The 11,634-nt window shown below is 44.6% G+C and overlaps 1 protein-coding gene across 2 annotated transcripts in view; it reads right to left on the bottom strand.

The window, feature by feature from the left end:
• Window positions 1-8,432, bottom strand: part of GSR (glutathione-disulfide reductase) — a 48,686-nt gene extending 40,254 nt beyond the window's left edge. Inside the window, exon 1 of one of the 2 annotated variants that reach the window (XM_007119028.3) lies at window positions 7,842-8,432. In XM_007119028.3, coding sequence (XP_007119090.2) covers window positions 7,842-8,432 — 591 coding nt within the window. The remainder of the gene's footprint in view (window positions 1-7,841) is intronic. The other variant, XM_007119027.3, reaches the window with a different exon arrangement.
• Between the last annotated feature and the right edge of the window lie 3,202 nt (window positions 8,433-11,634).

Here is an 11,634-nt window from a genome sequence, read left to right as displayed (position 1 = left end):
GCTGAGTAATATTCCATTGTATATATGTGCCACATCTTCTTTATCCATTCATGTGTCGATGGACATTTAGGTTGCTTCCATGTCCTGGCTATTGTAAATAGTGCTGCAATGAACACTGTGGTACATGCCTCTGTTTGAATTATGGTTTTCTCAGGGTACATGCCCAGTAGTGGGATTGCTGGGTCGTATGGTAGTTCTATTTTTAGTTTTTTAAGGAACCTCCATACTGTTTTCCATAGTGGCTGTATCAATTTACATTCCCACCAATAGTGCAGGAAGGTTCCCTTTTCACCACACCCTTTCCAGCATTTATTGTTTATAGATATTTTGATAGTAGCCATTCTGATGGTGTGAGGTGATACCTCACTGTAGTTCTGATTTGCATTTCTCTAATAATTAGTGATGTTGAGCATCTTTTCATGCGCCTCTTGGCCATCTGTATGTCTTCCTTGGTGAAATGTCTATTTAGGTCTTCTGCCCATTTTTTCATTGGATTGTTTGTTTTTTTGATGATGAGCTGTTTGTATATTTTGGAGATTAATCACTTGTCTGTTGTTTCATTTGCAAATATTTTCTCCCATTCTGAGGGTTGTCTTTTTGTCTTGTTTACGGGTTCCTTTGCTGTGCAAAAGCTTTTAAGTTTAATTAAGTCCTATTTGTTTATTTTTGTTTTTATTTCCGTTACTCTAGGAGGTGGGTCAAAAAAGATCTTGCTGTCAAAGAGTGTTTTTCCTATGTTTTCCTCTAAGAGTTTTATAGTGTCTGGTCTTACATTTAGGTCTTTAATCCATTTGGAGTTCATTTTTGTGTATGGTGTTAGGGAGTGTTCTAATTTCATTCTTTTACATGTAGCTGTCCATAAAAGCTGCTAAGAGGGTACATCTTAAAAGTTCTCATCACAAGAAAAACTCGTTAACTATGTATGGTGGCAGATGCTAACTACATTTAAGGTGGTGATCATTTCCCAATATATACAAATATCGAATTATTATGTGTACACCTCAAAGTAATACAATGTTATATGCCGATTATACTGCAATTAAAAAAAAAAAGGTTTTGTCTGGTGATCAGTACTTATTAGTAAGAACTGTACGCCTATACCACAAGAAGTGGGTCAGTCTTTACCACAGAATCAGTACAGTCAGAAAGAACACTGGAACACATGCTCCTACAGGCCTGGGGCAAAGGGAATAATAAGTCAGAACGAACTTTTTCCTCAAGCTGACTCTTCCCATATCTACATGGGCAGAGAACTGAACCGCCCTGAATAGCAGAGACAAAGCTCCCAGAAGGCTCTAATTCACCTTGGCTTTGGGCCATCTATGCATTTCTTCTTGGTTTGCACTTGATCATGAGAAGCATTATACTGGCAGGCCTTGGAGATATTGCAGATTCAGTTCCAGACCACCGAAATAAAGTGAATATCATAGCAGTCACACAATTTTTTTGGTTTCCCAGTGCATATAAAAGTTATGTTTAGGGACTTCCCTGGTGGCGCAGCGGTTAAGAATCCGCCTGCCAATGGAGGGGACACGTGTTTGAGCCCTGGTCCGGGAAGATCCCACATGCCACGGAGCAACTAAGCCTGTGTGCCACAACTACTGAGCCTGCGAGCCACAACTACTGAGCCCATGCACCACAACTACTGAAGCCCGCGCACCTAGAGCCCGTGCTCTGCAACAAGAGAAGCCACTTCAATGAGAAGCTCGCGCACCGCAACAAAGAGTAGCCCCCGCTCGCCACAACTAGAGAAAGCCCGCGCGCAGCAACGAAGACCCAATGCAGCCAAGAACAAATAAATAAGCAAATAAATGAAAAAGAAAAAAGTATTAAAAATAATAATATTGTGTTCTAAAAAAAAAAAGTTATGTTTACACTACACCATAGTCTATTAAGTGTGTAATAGCATTGTCTAAAAAAAAAAATGCATGTAACTTAATTAAGAAAACACTTTATTGCTAAAAAATGCTAACCATCATCTGATTCTTCAGCAAGTCGTAATAGTAACATGAAAGATCACTGATCACAGATCACCATAACAGATATAATGATGAAGAAAAAGTTTGGGGCTTCCCTGGTGGCGCAGTGGTTAAGAGTCCGCCTGCCAATGCAGGGGACACGGGTTCGAGCCCTGGTCTGGCAAGATCCCACACGCCGCGGAGCAACTGGGCGCATGAGCCACAACTACTGAGCCTGCGTGTCTGGAGCCTGTGCTCCGCAACAAGAGAGGCCATGATAGTGAGAGGCCTGCCCACCGCGATGAAGAGTGGCCCCCACTTGCTGCAACTGGAGAAAGCCCTCGCACAGAAACGAAGACCCAACACAGCCAAAAATAAATAAATTAATAAAAAGTTTGAAATATTGCAAGAATTACAAAAATGTGACAAAGAGACACGATTGAGCAAATACTGTTGGAAAAATGGTGCCAACAGATGTGCTCACCGCAGGGTTGCCACAAACCTGCAGTTTGTAAAAAAAAAAAAAAGCAGAATCTGCAAAGTGCTGTGAGTTTTGCCTATATTTACCTTTTTGGAGACTCCCAAAAACTGAACTTGAAAATTAACTCATGTATTTTTCTGCTCTCAGAAATTACTTAATTGCAGTAGGCAATAAAAGATTATTTTTAACTGAATCCTAGAAAAACAGATGATTTCTTTCAGTTTCCCTTTTTTAACGCCTAACCTAATACTATTATAATTTTTTACCTGATCCAGAAAAATAAAGAGTAATTTAAGAGTGGAATCTGGGCCTTCCCTGGTGGTGCAGTGGTTACGAATCTGCCTGCCAATGCAGGGGACACGGGTTTGAGTCCTGGTCTGGGAAGATCCCACATGCCGTGGAGCAACTAAGCCTGTGTGCCACAACTACTGAGCCCACGTGCCACAACTACTGAAGCCTGTGTGCCTAGAGCACACAGAGAAGCCACTGCAATGAGAAGCCTGCGCACTGCAACGAAGAGTAGGCCCCACTCACCACAACTAGAGAAAGCCCGCACGCAGCAACAAAGACCCAACACAGCCAAAAATTAAAAAAAAAAAGAAAGAGTGGAATCATGTCGGGGACTTCCCTGGCAGTCCAGTGGTTAAGACTCCATGCTTCCACTGCATGGAACGCAGGTTTGATCCCTGGTCGGGGAACTAAGATCCCACATGCTGCACGCTGTGTGGCCAAAAAAGAGTGGAATGTTATTAGAGCTACACCTGCCTCTTGACCTAGTTTACCCATCAGAAGTTTAGTAGCAGTACTGGCTCTCATTGCTTATTTCGCTCTGAACTTGAGGGGATCAGAATATGCCACCCCAAAACATGCTCCTTTGACATAAAAATTATTTTGAGGTGAAGACAATTAAGAAACAGCAGACACAGGAGGAACTCTGCTCTCCCCCTTTCTACCTAAAAGCAAAGCTTAAATTTCCCTTTATGAAGGTGTTTCCCACCCTTATCCTGTACCAGCAGCAGAAAAACCCTTATCACTGGAGATGGAAAGGTAGCACTGAGATGAATCTGCACCAAAAAACCTTATTAAAGTAACCCTTATCTTCCATTAGTTTCCCCCCATATATTTACCTTCCCACAATTTACCACCTCTAGAAGCCCCAAGCCCCCTTCCTTTGTCTAGTCACTTTTCCACAATTTGTCACCCTTTGTTAAGTTGGCATTAAGCTCCCAGGCCTAAGAGTTCCTTTTTTTCCCCACTTCTTTTCTGTGACACTCATGTGTGCAAATGAAATAAACCTTTTCTCCCATAATCTGTCCATTTTCTGTTTAATTTGCAGGCCCCAGCTACTGAACATAAATGGGAAGAGAGAAAGTTTTTCCTCCCCTACCACAATACAGAGCAAAGTCATTTCATACCTGAGTTTCTTAACAGTTGAAAGTGATAAATTCCATCAAAGAAAAGTGAACTCTCAGGTACACCAACACAGGTCACTCATCGTGAAAATACCCGTTTGCTGGGAAGGGGCCTACTCCATTGTATCACAGAAGAGAAAAAAAAAAGCATCCAGGAAAAGGAAAACTGAGGAGGAGTCAGGAGATCAAGGCAAACAGTCACACCATACAGACACCCATGGAAGGCTCTTACTCCAGAAGCATGAAATCATGAACCCAGGAAATGAATGACTCTAGGACCAAACTCATAATCATCTGATCCCCACAAACTGTGCAAGGTTCTCCAGATTCATTCTAATGCTTCCATAGGGTTAAAGTCTTCACACAGTTCCTGCTCCCCATGAAACCCCCAGCACTGAGTCGGGCTCAGGTACAACAGAATCAGAATGAGGCTCTTTAAAAATACACCTGCTGGGGCTTCACTCCAGACCTACTAGATCAGGAGCTCTGAAGTGGAGACCCACCTAGTAGATAAGTGCTTTCAAAGTAAATAATGACTGTTTCCTAAGAGGCAGAAGTAAGAAGGTTCCTCCCTGTAGCTGAGAAGAATGCTTAAAAATGTTCATCAAATCATAAATTACTCCACACAATTACACAGAAGCCATGGTTTGGCTGCTAATTAGCATAGCTAATAACCTATGCTAATTCCATAGGTTATTCTACACTTGGTTTTGTTTTCAACCACATTTTAATTGACATTCAATTTGCTCCTTGGTAAAAATGAGGGTCCTGGGCTGGAACAATGCTTCTAAACTCCTATAAGGATTTGGTTAGGTTGGATCCTTAATGAAATGAAAGCAATGGGGCCCACGCTCCGTTTTTAAAAAGCTAAAAGTATTCAATTTAAAGGACAGTCGGGACTTCCCTGGCAGTCCAGTGGTTAAGACTCTCTGCTTCCACTGCAGGAGACACGGGTTTGATCCTGGTGGAGGAACTAACATCCTGCAAGCCGCGGGGCAGCCCCCACCCCGCCCCGCAAAAAAGAGTTAAATAAATAAAGGGCTGTCCCTTACTTGAAATTATAAGCTTCCTACTTTTAATCAAAAAATCGTTCTTGATAAAAACGATAGTGATAGAAGAATTTTTTTTAATGGTCATTACTCTGAAAAAAATTAAGTCAGCAAGCTTATGTAAGTGCTTCCTATTAAAAAAACAAACAAAAAACAACTATAGTCAGACTGGATTAGTAGATCTCCAAAATCATTTCCAACTCCATCAGTCCATGAGTCTAAGTTTTCATGGAGGAAGGCTAAAAACAAAAACTTGTATTTTTTTTATTTGTTAAAAAAAATGCATGGAAAATTTAGAAACTACAGAATGTGAGCTCCATGAGGATGGGGATTTTTATCTTTTAGCTTTATTGCTGTGACCCCAGCATCTAAAAAAGTACCTATATACCTGGCATATTAATAAATGAACAAATAATGAAACAGTTAAAAACAAAACATAATCCCACTCGCTGGAAATAACAGCCACCGTGAGGCTTTAATTTGAAACTCCTGTGGGAATTTATCCACAGCAACTTAAAAATTTTACCAAGCTTTAGAATTAACATACATTAATTAACATTTAGGAAAAAAAAAAACACCTGGTTGGAGAGTCAACAGTAAAGAAACTTCTCTCTGACTTTCCCAAGGGACATCTCTCAACAGTATCTCGAGTACAAAGCCACTTTCATCGTGTCACTCTCCTGCTCAGAACCCTTCCACAGTTCACTGTGCTTCCAGAAACTCTGTTTTACTACACCTGCCCATCAGCTTTGTAGGAGACGCCCTCTGCTCCAGTCAAATATGATTACACAACATACCTTGCTTCTGTGCCTCTGCCCCTGACCTACCCTGTCAAAAAACGATATTCATCCAGTTCAAGTTCACAAAGATACTATCTCTGTCCCAAAACTATCCAATATGCCCAAGCAGAAGTGATAATTACGCTCTTCTCTCAACTACCATAACAACAATTAACATAGACCCCCCTCACTCTGGGGTTGCCTGTCTACATTTTGCTTCCCCACCTTACTGCAAATTCCTTGAGGGAAGGGACCTTTGTCTTACAAATGTTGGTATCTACCCTTTTATCTCAACCAGCCCCAATCCAAATACTTAGCACTTAGATTACGAGAAGTGAGGACAAGAACAAATGAAATGTGCTTCAGAATGCCTCAATTTTCCCTAACACCTGTTTGGAAATCACTGCACTAAGAAGTTTATTAATGCACCTGTGGATAACCCAGACAACTAGAATCCTGAGACAGACCTAAACAGGTCTTATCAGTTGGTTTTATCTTCTCTGATATTCTAAGGCATACTACATCCTTCCTTGAATTTCAAAACCAAAAGGCAGTTTGAGAAGAGCCCAAATGTAATGTAATAAAAATATTAAATAGGGGATTTACCCCAAGAGATCAACGCTTACTAAAAAATAAAAGTTGCTGCAGCATAATGAGATAAGCAAGGCCAGGCACTCTATAAGGAAGCAGTAAATGGTTGACTAAGCTGTCCTTTACTTGTTCTCGGAAGTAGTTGATCTCTTAAAGCATTCACGTTTCTAACAGGAACCTAAAAATGGGGTCAGCCGCTTCTTGATTAATACCAGTGGAACCAGGCAACGATGAAGGCTACCACAAGCTGATTATGACACACATGGCGAAGGAGGAAAACAGAAAAGTAGAGAGGGACAAAGATGAGCAGTTATCAAGTGATGTCACCAGTTGTCCGGGGGGCCTCGTAGTGACACCCCTCCATCTGCTTTCTGCAGAGCCAGACTTCTCCTAAGAGTCTGTCTAGACTAAGGTGTCAAGGTGCAAGTTGATAATTAACAGGGATTTTTCCTTTCCTCGTTTCCACTTCCGTTTTGAACTTAAAAAGTGAGCACGGGACACCGGAGACAGCCCTTTCACAGCTGTTAATTTTGAGTTTCATTCACATACGGTTATTGAGCAAGCTCTCTGTTAAGGTGATAAGAGCTTGCAAACATATGAACCCATTTCTGCCCTTAAGGAGTTCCCAGTGTAGTGTAATTTAAGCATCCCTCTCCAAAGGAACTTCGAGAACTCCATGCCCAAGCCCAGGTTACACTCGGATACAACATTTTAATACTAACAGCAAGTACCTCGCCCAAGTCTTGTGACAGAAGCGCCCACACCAATAACTGGGGAACTAAATTTATTTTTTAAAGTAATAGTTTCTCAATCGCAGGATTTACAACCCTCTTTGGGGGGGAGGTAGTTTTAAAATCTCTCCAAAACAAAACAAAAGGTCTGTAAAGTCATTTAACAATAAATCCTACATCAATGTCAACTGTCGTTGATGATTCTCAACCTTGGCTGCACTTAAGAATCACCCAAAGCCGAGGCTGCACCCAGGCAGCAGAATTTTTTCAACTCCTCAGGTGATGCAAATGTGCAGCCAAAAGTGAGAACCGCTGCTGTAAATTCTGCCCTTGAAACTGAAGGGAGAGGACCGGGATCCTCATTCAGTGACACGGGCTCTATCCTCCCTTCCCCTCTCCCCACGGAGACTCAGACCAGCTGCCAACTATTCTAGATGCAGTTTTATGTTTCATGGATCTGGTGATGAGATCGAGCATGGATACGATACCCTTCCACCTTGAGGAGTGAGGATGCAGGAAAGTTATGTTAGATTTCACCATCTCCGGCCAGCGTTATTCTGATACCTGCGCTGGAACAGACGCAGGCTCAGCTTCGGGGGCCGCGGAAAAGCCCCTTTACACTTCTCTCATCAAACCCCGCTGGGATCCTGACTCCGACCCGCGTGCGAAAGCGGACAGCGCAGCGCTGGGGGCCCGTCCTCGGGGAGTCGGGGGAGGTCGCGCTAGGCAAGAGCACAGGCTGTTCCTGCAGAGAGAGGCTGAGACAAAGCGGGGCGGCGGGACGCGGCGCTGCAGGAACCCAGGCGTGAAGAGAAGCGCCGGGAGCGAGCGGGTACTCACGCAAGTGCCGCCCAGCTTGTGCCTCTCCACCACGGCGGCCCGGGCGCCCAGCTCGGCCGCCCGGCGCGCGCTGGCCAAGCCGCCCGAGCCGCCCCCGATCACCAGGTAGTCGTAGCAGGCCGCGACGCCAGCGGCGGGCGGCGGGCACGAAGGCTGCGGCTCCTGCCTAAACGCCATGGCGCGGGAGGGGGCGCAGGTAGCCCGGGCCCAAGGTGGCGCGTAGCCGGGTAAAGTGCGCGCCGCCTGCCGCCAGCCGAGCCCCGCGCTCGCGCTCAGAGTCCGGGCCGGCAGGGCCATGCACGCGGAAGTGCGCGCCGCGGGGGTGCGGCCCGTGGGCGGGCCCGGGAAAGGAGGGGGCGCGCAGGGCCGCCGCAGCCTCACGGTGACTAAGCACTCAGCCGGCGCGCGGCGGGGTGCGGGGCGGGCTGGCGATGGGGCTCCCCGGCTCGGCCGGACCGGGGCAGGGGGAGTCGCCCCACTCCGTCCCGCTGTGCGCGAGCCAGCCCGCCCTGCTCCACGGGAGGGTCTCTTCTGGAAACTCTCCGCTTCCGTCTTCACCCCAGCACCTGGGTCTCCGCGCCCGAGTGGCATCAGCCGAATGTAGGTTTCTGAAGGCTGATGGGGCGAGGAAGGATGAACGCCCTCTTTTGTTCGCCCAGCCTTTTCTGAGCGGGCCCTTTGGGAGTTGCCAGTGGTGCCGACTTCTCCAGGAAGGGAGACTTGCCCACCGTCATTTTGAGGGTGATGTTTCTCAAGGTTTGATCTGCAGACCACCTGATCCCCGGGTCCTAACCCAGATCTACTAAATCGGACCCTCTGGAGCAGGACCCCAGCAATCTACATTTTAAACAGCCCCCCCCCACCGGCTTTCAGCACATTTAATTTGGGAGGCTTTGGAACAAATGTTTTTGTGTTCCACAGATGAAGCATGAAGATAGCGTAGAGATGGAGACACAAAAGCATTTTCCTCCCAAGCTGTAGAGACTGGGGTGTCATTTTAGAATATCTGGAGCAACCAATTGCACAACAAAGTAGTAAGTCCGTCCGTTTGTGTGGCCGACGCCCATCCCCCACAAGGCTGGGAGCACTAGAGGCAAAGGAGTAAGGGTCCGGGTCTCAGAAGCTAGGCCCAGCTCGCTGAAGGGGATGGGGGGCCAGCCACACGCCAGTTAGAATGGTATCCAGTTCTTTTTTAAAGTTTTTTGTTTGTTTTGTTTTCCTGATTAAAAGGTAATAGAAGGAAAGAAGGGAAAGAGCCTCCTTCCACTAGGCTGCCATGAAATCAATGTAGATGAAACAACAGTTAGAAAAATCATCACTTTACAACTATCATAGTGATCACCGTGTCATTAAACATCAGTGAATGTTAAAACCACTGGGTGAAAGTTTGATGAGGAAAAGGTTGTTTACAGTCAGACTGTGTCCCCACAGATTGCTTATTGATCACAAAGGGGAAAATGGTGGCTTTACAGTGGGCCACACACCACCTTATCCAAGTGGTCAAGGGTGAATATTGCCGGGAATGAGACAGCTGTCATCGTGTACCTGGTGATGCGATGCAGTGAGAAGTATACAACTTCACTTATGTAATATTCCTGCTAAAAATCCATAACCTGAGTCTGTTCGTGAGGTAACACTCAGGAAAAGCCACACTGAGGGAAATTTTCAAATAACTGGCCTGTACTCCTTAAAAGCTGTCAATGCCTTGAAAACAAAACAAGGCTTCAACTTCCCTGGTGGCACAGTGGTTAAGAGTCCGCCTGCCAATTCAGGGGACACAGGTTCGAGCCCTGGTCCAGGAAGATCCCACATGCCGCGGAGCAGCTAAGCCCATGCGCCACAACTACTGAGCCTGAGCTCTAGAGCCCACGAGCCACAACTACTGAAGCCCACGCACCTAGAGCCCGTGCTCCACAACAAGAGAAGCCACCGCAATGAGAAGCCTGTGCACCACACAGAGTAGCCCCTGCTCGCAGCAATGAAGACCCAACACAGACAAGAATAAATAAATAAATAAATAAATAAATTTTTAAAAACTTAAAAAAAAAAAAACGAGGCTAAGGAACTACTCCAGGTTAAAGAAGATTAAAGAATTATGAGAATGAAAGGCAAGGTTTGATCCTGAATGGGATTCTGGATGGGGAAATTTTCCTATAAAGGATGATTGGTGAAATTTGAATATTGCCTGTATAATATATAATGATACTACATCGATGTTAAGTTTCCTGAGTTTGAGAATTGTACTGTGGCTAAATAAGAGAATATCCTTGTTCTTAAGAAATATGCACAAGTATATAGGAGTAGAGTCTGAGTCAGAGAAACTTGGTTTCATATCCCCCCACAGGCGCTGTCATAGTCACTTAATCCCTCTGAGAGTCAGTTTCTTCGCGTGAAGTAGCAAGGCTGACAGAGCAGACAGGCTTGTCAAACAAGAATAGCTTACAGTGGAGGAAATGAGCTAGCAGTAACTGGAGGAAGTAAGCAGAGCAGTGCAGACCGACCGGCTGAACTGTAGGCGACTTAAAGGGGATAATGGGAGGTGGGTGGAGTCCTGGAAAGCCTTGCTAGTAACCAGGGTAAGGTGTTTAGACATTACTCCAGAGGCAATAAGGAGTCTCTGGAGATTTCTCAGGGGTGTCTTTCCCTGGAAATAGATGAAATGGATTGGAAATGGTGAAATTGGCAGTGTAGGAGGCAAAGGTAATAGGTGGCAGTATTGAGAACAGGCAGGAAGAAACAGATTGGACACACATAAGGAAGTGAAATTGACAGGGTATGAGTCAAAGATGACAAGTCTTGAACCAGGAGATACGGAAGGACAATGATGCCGTAAAGCAAACATAAAGAAGATGAAAGGAGGTCTACGTCTCTGCTAGTTTTAACAGAGGAAAGAACTTTTCATCAACATTTTCATTAAATACATGATCCCATGCAATATGTTGAAACCAAAGGCTCATAAGGTATTATTTGGGACTATAATATTTTACATTCATGTAAATGTTTTTCCTCTTTGAACTTCTGACTTAGGTGGGAAGGGGAACGGGTAGCCATATCCCCAACACTTGAAGACTTCAGACTGTGTCTAAACTTTCTCTTCTTCAAGCAAAGAAATATCAGCTAAAGTAAAAACTTAGTCAATGTAGTTAATAAGAGGTAGTTTCAGGATATTAAATGCTGAGAATGAAAATCGACTGTTATCATTCAAGTGCGCAGTCTTATGACGTCATTATAAACTAGCATGATTTGTGAGGGACAGCAGAGCTCCAAGGGATTATTTCACATTTTAATAGTTCCATCATTAAATTTTTCTTTTGAACACTATACAAATTTAGGTGATTTCCACAAAGACACTGAAATATTTGTCAAAATAATAAGCCAACGATTAGTATAGATTGAACTAAGCACTGTCCTTAAGAACTTTATTAGGCACGATGCTAAGAGCTTTCTGTTACCCCCTCCTCAACCCAAGAAATAAATACTATTATTACCCCCATTTTGTAAATAGACTAAGACTCAAAGAGAGTAAATGACTTAATAACTTGTATTAGATTACACAGCTGGTGAATGGCAGCGCTGGGATTCACATCCTGGAGGCCTGACTCTGAAGCCTATTCTCTTAACCATTACTGGAAAGAAACCATCAAAGATATTGTCCTATGGTGAAAATACAAGATCCAGTCTTCCCTGGTGGCGCAGTGGTAGAGAGTCCGCCTGCCGATGCAGGGGACACGGGTTCGTGCCCCGGTCCGGGAGGATCCCACATGCCGCGGAGTGGCTGGGCCCATGAGCCATG

Source organism: Physeter macrocephalus, chromosome 20, assembly GCF_002837175.3.
Source record: "Physeter macrocephalus isolate SW-GA chromosome 20, ASM283717v5, whole genome shotgun sequence".
Classification (NCBI taxonomy): Eukaryota; Metazoa; Chordata; class Mammalia; order Artiodactyla; family Physeteridae; genus Physeter; species Physeter macrocephalus.
This window is presented reverse-complemented; position numbering and strand designations above follow the sequence as displayed.